Source organism: Vigna radiata, chromosome 9 (assembly GCF_000741045.1).
Source record: "Vigna radiata var. radiata cultivar VC1973A chromosome 9, Vradiata_ver6, whole genome shotgun sequence".
In the NCBI taxonomy this organism is placed as follows: Eukaryota; Viridiplantae; Streptophyta; class Magnoliopsida; order Fabales; family Fabaceae; genus Vigna; species Vigna radiata.
In genome coordinates, this window is record NC_028359.1 from 5,408,242 (window position 1) to 5,421,782 (window position 13,541).

At 29.8% G+C, this 13,541-nt stretch overlaps 1 protein-coding gene across 1 annotated transcript; it reads left to right on the forward strand.

Annotated features, from left to right (window-relative positions):
• The first annotated feature begins 5,022 nt into the window (after positions 1-5,022).
• Positions 5,023-7,692, forward strand: LOC111242508 (probable disease resistance protein At1g12280). The gene is made up of 4 exons (XM_022786002.1): positions 5,023-5,770; positions 6,112-7,056; positions 7,278-7,461; positions 7,636-7,692. The coding sequence occupies exons 1-3, from the start codon at positions 5,132-5,134 to the stop codon at positions 7,302-7,304; spliced, it is 1,611 nt and encodes a 536-aa protein (XP_022641723.1). The 5' UTR covers positions 5,023-5,131; the 3' UTR covers positions 7,305-7,461; positions 7,636-7,692.
• The last annotated feature ends 5,849 nt before the right edge of the window (positions 7,693-13,541 follow it).

Below are 13,541 nucleotides of genomic sequence, written 5' to 3' on the forward strand. Positions count from 1 at the left end.
ACTCGTTTATCATGTATCATGTATTCATGCCGCCATAATCTTTGAAAATTATGGGAAGAAGGATGGTATTAGCGGAATTTAATTTTCAAAGAAATATACATTATCTTAGCAATATTCATCGACAATATGTTTTGATATGAAAATTTAAAACAGTTGTCTTTAACCGTTTTAACTAACTTTTGCTTACCTTTTTCTTGGTTGTTACAGTGCATGTCAGTAGGAGAAAATGGAATGAAGATGATTTTGCGCGGACAATTCGAGAGAAAGCTCTTAGACGGCTTAAAAACTCTTACTCTCTGCTTTGGTTCGGATGTATTTCGATGTAAAATTCTAGAAGTGGTTCCCAATATAGAGAAACTTGTGGTGTGTGATGGTTCCTTCAAGAAGATGTTCTGTTGTGAAAGTGGTAATAATGTGTTACAGCAGCTGAAAGTATTACGGTTGGAGTCCCTTGAAGAGCTGTTTTCCATTGGGCTAGAGAACTCCTGGACTGATACTTTTGTTAGAAATTTAGAAACCTTTGAAGTGATTAGATGTGAGAGTTTAAAAAACTTGGTAGGATGCACAGTGTCTTTCTCCAATCTGACGTGTTTGAAAGTAGAGCATTGTAATAGCTTATCATATTTGTTGACATCCTCAGCAGCCAAGCGTTTGGGTCAACTCCAAAGAATGGAGATAACGTGGTGTGGTTTAATTGAAGAGATAGTGTGTAAGGAAGATGGGGAGGAATCAGATGAGGATGAGATAATATTTCCGCAGCTCACTTGTTTGAATCTTGATATGTTATGGGAGCTCAAAAGGTTCTACAGAGGGAGTTTAGGTTTCCCATCCTTGGAGGAACTGTCAGTAACATATTGCCATGAGATGATAACTTTATGTGGAGGAAGTATTGAAGCAGGTAAGTTGTCTCAAGTTAGACTTGATGAGTTTTTAGATGATATTGAATTGGAAACCGAGCTCAACTCTACTATGAGGAAGGAATATCTGACAAAGGTACGTGTTTAATTTTATTTTATTTTTATTGAATATTTATGATACATGTCTGAGTATATGATGGAAATTGTGTATTGTATTGGTTAACAAGGAACTTTTTAATTTTGATACCTTAATATTAGCGCCGTGAAAATGCGTTGAAACACGTGAGTCAATCCGGCTCACTACGGTTTGAATCGGGTTGAGTTGGAAAAAAATGTGAAAATTTTGATGTGAGCTAATTTTGACCCAGTTTACTAAGAACCCGGCTCACACGGGTTGAACCCGTGGTGGGTCGGGTTGACTCACCAACCCACTTATTTTTCTTAATTAAATCAAATTAATTAAATTAATTATTCAAATTCAATTTTTTTTTATTGAAATCAAATTAATTAAATTAATTATTCAAAACATATATAGTTCATAATCAGACTCTCTTCTCACTGAAAATTTCAAAATCAAAGATAAGTTGTATTTTAGTAAGTTAATTTTGATATATTCTTAATGTTTGAGATATGATAACATTTTTTACAATAACACGAAAAAATCATATAAATCATCCTATATATACAATATTTAAACATATATGATATTTTTACAATATTTAAATATCCTATATATACAATAATTTTACAATATTTAAACATATACAATATTTTTACAATATTTAAACATCTTATATATAATATTTTTATAATATTTAAACATCTTATATATATACAATATTTTTACAATATTTAAACATCATATATATATATATATATATATATATAATATTTTTATAATATTTAAACATATACAATATTTTTACAATCACTTAACCAATTAATCAAACATTTTTCATTGTTTAATATACACAACCATAGCAATATAAATCATATAAAATATCCTATATATAAAACATCCTTTATGTAATTAAGATTTTTCAGTTTTTTTATATTAATTATTTCAAAATAAGAACATGTTACTTATGATAACTAAATTTTTTTAATTTTTTTTATATTAATAAATACAAAATAAACACATGTAACTTAATAATTTAGATTCTTCAATTTTTTTAGTTTCTTTTATATCAATTGGTCCAATTATTACTGTTTTAATTTGATTGATAAAAGTAACATGTTATAATGAGTCAATGAGAATCTTAGAAGAAGAGGGTGAAAAAAAAAATTGAGTCAATGAGTCAACTCGTGGTGGGTCGGGTCAGGTTCGAATTTTTCCGGCACACTATAATAAATGAGTCTGGTTGGGTTGACTCACTAAGTGGTCAACCCGTGGTGGGTCGGGTCGGGTTGGACCGGATTACCCGTTTTGACAACTCTACTTAATATTCATATTTTAAGAGTTTGACTTTATGCCTCCTTGTCAAACTTATTAGTAAGGAAGACAAAAATAAAATAAAATATTTTTCAACATAAAATTTTGCAGAAAAGTTTAATTAAATCATTTTTAATTATAGGAAAGTTATTTATTTATCTCAAATTATGATAAAGACACTTCTTTTTTCTTTAATTTTAAAGTAATTAGCAAATATATTGTATCTTACAAATTTCCATTTTTTTTATAGAATGCAACAAAAATACGTTCAAAAAGAAAATAATTTATATGTTAACAAAATTTAAATTCTCTATTATTCAATTATAATTATTTTCAAATAATTTTCATAATAAATTACTTTAAAAATCATATTTGACAAAAATTATGATAAACCTGATGCTTTGAAACATTGTCTCAATAACCCATACAAATTAAAATAAATTTAACTTAATTAACGTACTCATAGTAAATGGTAAATTTTTATTAATTAAAATAACTTATTAATATAAAGAAATAGAACAGTATCAAATATTTTTTTATATTCCATTTTAACATTAATTTAGTATCTTTACTAATAAAATGTGTTTTTAATTAGTTTTAAATTTTTATGAATATTTTTTATTAATAAATTGTTATCATTATATTTATTTTACTTTTCATTGATATATATTTATAATAAAGAATATTTATTATTAATCGTTTACTATGTTTTATTATATTTATACACAAATTTAGGATAACGTAAAACTAACACATTTTTAAACAGATATATGAAATTTAAAGTAAATTAAAAATAGAGATAAAATGCATCATCTGTAATGCATAAACAAATAAAAATGATAGAAAGAAAATAAATCTACTGTAATCAATATTATTGGATTTTAAGTATAACCTACAAATTATAAAGAATATAAAAATATAATAATAATAGTAATAATAGAGAAAATAATTTGTTACTATTGTCATTATCTTATTTAGAAATATATTAGAAACGGTAATTTTTTGTTACTGTAAAAACTAAAAATAAGAAATACTTTATATAAAAGTAAAAAAAAAAAAAAAAAACTTAATAATTGTTTTAAAAGATAAATAGATATAAATATAAAAGGTTGAAAACTGAAATAAAAAATGTCACTTCTAATAACATTTAAAAAGTTCTACAATTAAGTTGCTAAATTTGTTTTTCCTGGATATTAGTAATAGATTTAGAAAACATTAGAAAAGAGTTGAAATGTAAAATCAAAGTAAAATTAAGTGAAGATGTAATTCACATCCTTATATCTGAATTTACTCTCATTCCTCAACCTTTTATTATTATGAAAGTTGAATTTTTAAATTAATATTTATTTAGTTACATTCCTAAACTTCAAAAAAACAAATTAGAAAAGTTAAAAAAATTAATAATTTGAAAAACTTTAGAACTCAATCAAATCAATCACAAAGTTAATTAAAAAATAGTTATAGATTTTGTTTGTAATTAACTTCTATAGTTAAATTGCCAAAGGAAATTTTATTTTTTTTAATCAAAGTTCACCAAAGAAACAATTTTCATTTTTATGAGAATTAAATAGAATTTTAAATGTAACTAAAATTTTACCAATTCCAATGTCCCGAAATAGAATTGTGCAAGAAAAGTGTAGTATGAAAAGAAAAAATATTAAAATTGATGTGTGTATTTGTGAGTAATTAGTTATAAGTAAAGTTGGTTTGTTATAAGTAAAGTTAGTTATTTGTATAGCAAAACTGTAAAGTCTGAATTCTTGGTAATTCTTGTGTAAGATTAATTTCATTTTTTTCATTTACATTTACATGTGCTGATTTCGAAAGACTGCACCATGGAGAAAGAGTCTTGAATTCAGAGATAGGACAGACCTACAAGAGATATGGCGTCTCTCACTGCAGATACCCAACTTCTGTTTCACTTACTTGGAAACCTTGATTGTGAATAAATGCAAAATTTCATCAGATTCAGTGTTACCTTTCACTTTACTTCGTTTATTACGCAACTTGGAAACATTGAAAGTTCAAAACTGTGATTATGTCAAAACCATATTTGATGTCAACTCTACAACACAAGGCACACTCACTCTTCCTCTAAGAAAATTAGTTTTACAGAAGCTGCCAAATCTAGAAACCGTTTGTAGTGAAATTAAAAACACTAATCCAACTTCTCCAGAAGGAACAAATCCTAAGCTTACGTTCCCCTGTGTTACGTCATTGACACTACTGGATTTGCCCACCTTCCACGCATCACCAACATTTGAGGTTTGCGCTTCTTCTTTTTTCAATAACATATACGTTCTCACACATATGCTTTGTATCAAATATATATAATGCGTTAAAAGTGCTTAAATCTTGATAAACAATCTGCTACCGACCATCGAAATATTTCTCATTATTTTCTTCCTATACGAACCACTATTCATCTCTTTTATCAAACTTTTCATATGAAAATTAATTTTAAATCAAAATGGTTGCCGCCTTATGAGCAGCGTCCTGGTTTGGCTAGTTCATCTTTTTTTTTTTTCTTTCTCTTTTAAATGGACTTATTCACACTTTTTTTTTATCTTGAAATGTTTTAGTTTTTCCCTGATTGTCTGGCTTATACACAGTTGAATCTATGACTGTACTGACCTGCTTTTACATTGTTATTGGTTTCTCGTTGCAGCTAATTATACCCAACTTAGAGCATCTGACAGTGGGTAAAAATGAATTAAAGTTGATTGTGGACGGAGGATTTCAGAGAAACCTTTTACACAAGTTAAAAGTTCTTACTTTGTGCTTTGATATTGAGTGTGATGAATTTCCGGAGTATGGATTTCTACAACAGTTGCCAAATGTAATGAAGCTTGTGGTGTGTGACAGTTCCTTCAAAGAGATTTTCTGCGATCAAAAACATAACAATAGTGAAATTCTTTTACAATTGAAAGAATTACGGTTGGAGTCCCTTCAAGAGTTGGTTTCGATTGGCTTAGAAAACTCATGGACTGAACCCTTTGTCAGAAATCTAGAAACCTTTGAAGTCATTAAGTGTTCCAATTTAAAAAACTTGGTAACATGCAGAGTGTCTTTTTCAAATCTGATACGTTTAAAAGTGGAAAATTGTGGTAGCTTGTCATATTTGTTCACATCTTCGACAGCCAAAAGTTTGGCTGAACTTCAAATAATGGAGATAGAAAACTGTAAATCAATTGAAGAAATAGTGTCTAAAGAAGGGAAGGAATCAGATGAGGATGAAATAATATTTCCGAAGCTCAATTGTTTGAATCTTGCATATATGAAAAATCTCCGAAGGTTTTACAAAGGGAGTTTAAGTTTTCCATTGTTGGAGGAATTGTCAATAGCAAAGTGCGACGACATGGTAAGATTATGTGGAGGTACCCTGGAGGCAAGTAAGTTGTCTGAAGTTGAACTTGAACAGTCAAACACTACATTGGAAACTGGTCTCAACTCTACTATGAAGAAGGAATTTCTGAAAAAGGTACGCCATTAATATGTTTTTTTATTGAACATTGTTACGATTCTTGTCTATATAAAAAATACATCCTCTAATAGGCTATTGATTATATATCTATAGCCCATGTTTAAATATGCAAGACAGCATAGGACAACATGCTTGAAAATTATTATAATTTGTTAAACAATTCTTCAATGTAATAGTCATAAATGATACTTAAACTATTCACAATAGCCTACTGCAAATCTAAGTGAGAGAAAATATGTGTAAATGTAACCTGATGTACAACTTGCTTAACAATTCTTCAAAATAATATTCATAATAGGATTATATTCTTCATATTTTTTATTGTTTCGCACGTGCAGATTTCAGAGCTTGATGAACTTGATCTGGAAAGTAGGCCAGGACTACAAGAGATATGGAATGGCTCACTGCATATCCCCGACCTCTCTTTCAGAGAGTTGGCCAAATTGACTGTGAATGACTGCCAGTTTTTATCAGATGCAGTGCTACCCTTTCATTTACTTCCTTCATTACCCAAATTGGAGATATTGGAAGTTGGAAACTGCAATCATGTCAAAGTCATTTTCGATGTCAATCCTTTAACGCAATACACTTTAATCACTCTTCCTCTGAAGAAATTGGTTTTATCCAATCTTCCAAATGTGGAGAATGTTTGGAATGTAGATCCTCGTGGAATTCTAAGCATGCAACATCTAGAACAAGTGTTCGTTGATAAATGCAAATGCCTTAAAAACGTGTTTCCAGAATCAGTAGCGAAAGATATTGTGAAGCTTGAAGAACTAGTCGTGGAAGACTGCGAGGCATTGATGACAATTGTTGCAAATGAATCCAAGGAGAGGGAGGAATTAGTTGAGGATGAGATAATATTTTCGCAACTCATTTATTTGGAGGTGAAAAGTTGCAATAGCCTGCAATATTTATTCAGATCTTCAACAGCAAAATGTTTGGGTAAACTCAAAAGTATGAAGATTATAGAATGTAAATCAGTTGAAGAGATAATATCAAAGGAGGGGGAGGAATCTGATGAGAACGTAGAAATAAAATTTAAGCAGCTCCAATATTTGTCTCTTGAAAAATTAGATGAGCTAAAGTGCTTTTACGATGGCAATTTTACTTTAAGTTTTCCATCCTTGAAGGAAGTCCACGTCATGGAGTGCAGCTCCATGAAAACTTTCAGTGCATTCAACAAAATAGATAATCCGACAAAGTGGTATTATTCAGAATATGCGAGACCCCGAAAAGAAACTGATCTTAATTTTGCTCTGTGCAGAACTTCTGAAGAAGAGGTATGCATACTTTTACCTCTTAATCTTTGTTTTTGTTAATTTGTAACATTCTTCTTAATTTCTCTTTATCAACTGCTATGATTTATCTTTTTCATTATAAATACTTTACATTTTCTTTCGGGACAATATATAAGAAAGCCAGATACTGAAGATTAGTTATTCGCGCTTTCAATTGAGAACACTAAGAAAGTAACTTGTATATGGTGTTGTGTTTAAAATAGGCACCAGATGCTTCGACCACATACTGAAGATTGCGGATATGATACATCAAATATTAACTAATGCCACTCCAATTATTAATGTTTTTTATGGTGTGTTTTCCTATCATCTTCTCTATGCGCCTGCAGGTGATGAATAATTAGAACCAGTTTTTCACAGCATAACATGATGATTACGTCTTATTACGTAAGTAATTTTATATTAGTGTTATTTTATGTTTTACTGATATCTATTAAGTGAATATTTATTTGTCATGTTTTAGTTATGAGACTAGTGAATAGCTTGAAATTCACTTAATGTTACTTATACTTTAATTAAATTCATAACTTTCTATAGTAATTGCTTTTATAATTCGTCTAGGTTGAGTATCTGTTGCCGACTCCAATATTGCAGTAATTAAGAGGAGGTTGAAGGCACAAAGAATGGATGAAGATGAATCTGTCTCGATTTTTTATTATGAGTGATTGTTTTTTAAAGAAAACCAAAAAAAAAGAAAAAAAAAAAGTGTTGTTTTACCTAGTTGAAGATGAATGTGTTCCTATTTTATTAGTATGACTGTGTTAAAAAAAAAAAAAAAAAAAAAAAAAAAACTGTGTTGTTGTACCTAGTTGAAGGTGAAATACATTATTATTTGTACAATGTAATGTGTGAGATTAAAAGTGATTGACAGTCATTAATATTGATTAAAGGTGAAGTGATGAACTGTGTCACTAAATATTGACTGTATTTGCATATGTGGTTATGCTGGTTTAAAAAAAAACAAATGTATGATTTGCTGTTAATTTTATCTTCATATGATCATAATGATTTTATCTAATACTCAACTTTTATCATGGTTCACTTTTGAGTCCTCTGTTGTCACATTGGTACGGTTTTTCCAAGGTTGTCACAGGTTACTTTCAAACTTCACTTTGTTTATAGTACTTTTAATCCATTTTTAAAACACCAAACTTGAAATAAGAAACATACAATTATTTTTTCACCTGTAGTGTCTATAAATGTATAATAGTTTCAAATTTTGTCTTTTTAAGTTTTAATTACTTGTCAAATGTTTCAATGACTCTTTAATAGTTTATACACAGTTTTAACCGTTGTTTACATTACAGCCATTTATACAGGTCATTTTCAAAATTTTTTTTTCTGGGCAAAATTATAGAATATTAGAATATTTTAACTATTAATATTGCTAGAAAAAAAAAAGTTCTAACAGATAAAGAAAGCCACAATATTTACTCCTTTTATGTAATTTTTTCACATTGTAACAATTTAAAATCATCACAAATCTATTATACTTTATAATTATTTAATACTTAATAAAATTTTAAAACCGATTATTCAAAATATATTTTTATATTTTCAAATTTTAGTTGTTAATTATTTTTCATTAATTTTAAATAAATAATTAAATTTTCTATTTTATTTAAAATTATTTTTATAAGATGATAAAGTTAGTATTAATAATTAAATTTTAAAACATGATAATTCTTTTTATATACCTAACATATAAATTAAAGAGTAAAAATGACAAACTATGACACTCGTTCTCGAGAGAATTTTTTATAAGCACCTCCGAATACAAGAGTGGACTTGAGAAATTCATATATTAAAGTATGGATATAGAAAATTAAGTTCAGTTTCAGCTATATAATAAACCACAAAGTGATACCCTAAACAAGGATAAGGAAAAGAAACAGTGACATTACATTACATCTTTTTTCAATGCTAATTTTCTTTCTATGCTTTTTCAGTTTTATTTGCAATTCTCGAACTTCCCTGCATCATCTACCTTTTCATTCAATATAAAACAAGCCAGAATCCACCAAAGAAAAGAAAAGGACTAGAACAAATATCAAATCAAATCCAAAGAGCTAACCGCGACTGAAACAATGGACTTTTGAACGAATACTACTCATGGATTATAAAACAGTTCTTTTTTTTTATATTCGTTATTGCAAGTTAAATATAAATATTTATTATATTGAAAATAAATATAACTAATTACATTTTAACAACACAAATATTAAATAGCAACATATCAAATGTTACAAAAGAAAAGCACATTGAGAACCTTTCAATAAGATCCTCTTTCATCATAATACCAAATTCTAATGCTACATAATGAAACAATTATAATTTGTATTATTCTTGCACTCTTTCTTTACATAAGAGTAAAAGAATGATAAAAAAAAATTCTTTGACAAACAATGTAGCTCCAGAGAAAACAAGTTTTGCCAAAGGAGATTTATCATCTTCAAGTAGCTTAAATTCTAAATATATACACATTTATAAGAACATTTTTACAACCTAAGAACAATACAAGAACACAACACAAACATAAGCAAATACACAAGTGTGTACACACATAAACACAAGCACACTCCAAAACGCAATATAGTCGGCCTGGACTGAAAGAAACAATAATGTCCAATAGGGAATTCAAGCAAGTCATTCACAAAAAAGCATATTTCAAGCATCTGACATCCATCAAAATGTTGCAGCTGTCCATTTATAACTGATTTAGAAGCATAACATACTTGTAAACAAAAAGGATAATGATACTTAAACAACTTTTTTTGACAATATTTAAACATCATCTACGTGTCATTCTGTGATTTGTCCCAACCCACATAGACCAGGATCAGGGCCTATTATTGAGACCAATTTGACAGGTCTAAGTCTTACAGAGTTTGAGTCATCAATGTATCTTTAAAGTGTCAAAGCAATAATTCTCGTGTGACTTTAGAACATTAGGAGAAATACCAAAGTTAATGCAAACCTTATTTGAGTATGCCAATATGACCACAAACTAACTAAAGAAGATAATTTGTGATATTGAGGATAAATATACATGTCCCAAACAGAGCATGATGGACTCGTTCAAGAAGTTGAACCACCTGATTTACAGAAACATAGGGTAGCAGTGACTTCAAACTTGTTTTTGTTATATCTGATGTCTTGAACGACAAAATCATCTTTTGCTGCATACTTATCAGCTTTATAACAGAGTTAAAACATCACCCTCAAGTATTTTGGGCACTCACTCCATCGTACTATAACATAGATCTAATAAAACATGTTTGGCTACATATTCTTTTCAATAAAAGTGCTTGCATAGGAAGCTAATAAAAGGTATTTCCTCCAAATAAGCTAACATATATTAAAGAAAAAACATAATGAATCAAGGATATGAAATACAACATACAAAATCTATTCCATGCAATGGTTGAGTCAACTATATTTAATTGATGTGCAATTATTTATTATAAGAGAAAAAATGAAATGAAAATGAAACATCAATATTGATAATAAATTAAAGCAGATCTCTTAACTAAATTTCGTGACTCTCGAAATCATTGATTATTTCCTAATGGACAAGAAGTCTTTCTTACACGGCTTTTGATAACTAATATTTTACCCTGTATACATGATAAACAATGTTACTCAACCTATCAAAAACTAAAACCTAAGTAAAAAGCATTGGAGTATTGCCTCCCAAAACTCGCCAATTCACTTAAAGTTGCTAATTTCTACAAACCATTTCTTTTCTTCATTCAGGAGTAATCATCTAGCTGCTTATTTATGTTATACAAGTCTATGTCCCTTGTCATCCTTAATCACAAATCACATATATAAACAGGGGAATTATATAAATAGGGGAGGGAGAGATGAGTCAATAATTGTAAATCAAAAGGAGGAAAAAAAAATCTGTTTATGGTAAAGAAGTTAAAAAATAGTGTACGATGTTGGGATAAACTTAAATTTTAGAGTTTTATTAATAATTTTGTTTAAATCTTATTTTATTATAGTTTTGGGTCTAATAATATTTGGTTTGATTTGATAGAGATAAAATAGGAATGGGTAGTTATGGTTTTCTGTTTATCTAGGTAGAATATTATTTTATGATAGAATAAGTAGATTTTATTTTTAATGTCGTTGATATTTTATTTTCAGATTTTATTTTTATTTTCGTAATATTGTAAGTATCGTGATTATTTAAAGCCCTTCAATTATCAATGAATAACAAGACTCAATTTTATAAAAATATCTGAGTGTGTATCGTGAAATTTTAACGTATCAGAGCTTTATGCTCTGAGTACCAAGAGAGAGAAAAAGATAGGGGATATAGTCAAACACCGTGAGAGAAAAAGTGAGTGTTTGATTTTTTATTTGTGAGAGATGGCAAAAATTGTCAATGGTACGAGTGTGCCACAATTAATGAGAAAAACCAATTGAAGATGGAGCCCAAAGAGCATATGACCTAGTACATAACTTGGGTGGAAAAGGTGGCCAACCAACTCAGCAGGAATGGAGAAAAAATTCCATCTAGTCGAGTTGAGGGAAAAATTTTGAGATCCCTTACAAAAGATTTTGAAAGTATCGTGTGCGCCATTGAAGAATCGAAGGACTTGTCGGTTCTCACAGTGGATGAACTTGTTGGGTCATTAGAAGCCCACGAACAAAGGAGAAGGAGTTGGGATGATCAGGTTGAACCCGACGATCAAGTAGGTACAATTTGACTGGAATAAATCTCGGATTACTCAAAGCCAAGGTCCTAACGGAGGGCGAGGAGATCGAGGACGAGGTGGACGTGGTCGAGGTAATGATAATGAAGATCAAACTGGTTAACAGAATTGGCATGACCTAGGACAAGGAAAAGTTCGAGGAGATCAGTCAAGAGTGGGGTGTTTTAAGTGTGGCAAGTACGACCACTATACAAACGAGTGTAGGTCAACAAAGTGCTACAACTGTGGCAAGTTTGGTCATATTCCAAAGTATTGCAAGTTTGAGACAAAGGGTGAGACGAATCTCGTTACTGAAGATGCAGAAGAATTGTTGCTGGCAAAGAGCTCGGATACAATGGACATGGAAAATTTAGTCTCAATAGTGGATGAAGTGATCTCGATAAAAGGTGCGACAAACGTGGAAAAGGAACTCAAACAAAAAGACGAAGAGATTCAGCAGATAAGGAGGCTTCTGGATGAAGCTAATGAAATTATGAATAAACAGAGGGTTGAGCTTGGGAAGCTGAAGAAGACGACTCCTGAAAAGGAAGAGAAGACATCTAGCATTATTGAACCAGATAAAAATAGGGAAGAAGATGAAGAAGAGATGAAGGCTGATGAGATTTCTACCGACTGGGTATGGTATCTAGATACTGGAGCAAACAATCATATGTGTAGGAACGAGAACGTTTTTTATGAACTCACAAAGGTGGAGGCTAAATTTGTGTCTTTTGGAGATGACTCCAAGGTGGCCGTGAAAGGGCGTGGAACAATTCGGCATATTCAGAATAATGGATGAGTTGGAGAGATTAGGGATGTTTATTATGTTCCAGAGTTGAAGAGCAATATTTTAAGCATGGGTCAGATAATTGAAAAAGGTAATTCAATTTTTATGAAAAATCAGGTACTATATTTAAAGGATAAGCATGGTCGTCTAACAACCCAGGTAAAAGCAAAGAAGAACCAGTTGTATGAACTGGAGCTGAAAATCTTGGAGAGAAGATGTTTGAAACAAGATATGACTAGCAAGAGTTTGGATAACTCCAACTCAAATCTGATTGAAAAGAGCAAACCCGGTGTGGGATGATGCACATGGAAAGCAAGGAAGGAAGAATTTAAGTTTATAGGGGAGTTTGTTGGGATAAACTTAAATTTTAGAGTTTTATTAATAATTTTTTTTAAATCTTATTTTATTAGTTTTGAGTCTACTAATATTTAGTTTGATTTGATAGAGATAAAATAAGGATGGGTAGTTATGATCGAAGTAGAATATTATTTTATCATAGAATAAGCAAATTTTATTTTTAAGGCAGTTGATATTTTATTTTTAAATTTTATTTTTATTTTCGTAATATTGTAAATATCACGACTATTTAAAACCCTTCAATTATCAATGAATAGCAAGACTCAATTTAAGAAAAATATCTGAGTATGTATAGTGAGATTTTCCCAACATACGAGACATAATGTATAGGAGTATCCTCTGACCTACTCTTCTTGCTCTTCGTCATGTAGCTTGATTCACCTCATACCTTTTTAATTCGAAGGTCAAGCTTGATTCATCTTACACTAGTGTAAACAAGGTATTCGAGATTGCTTAATAGGTTCCAGTTTCAAAAATGCCACCCGCAATATTATTGCAATTATATGTATAACTATAGGTTTTGGTTTTACAAAGAATTGAAACCTTCTTATGTTTAGGGTTAAACTTTTAGAAAATTTACTTTCCCATCACAATAATTTTAGACTCCCACTCATACAAAC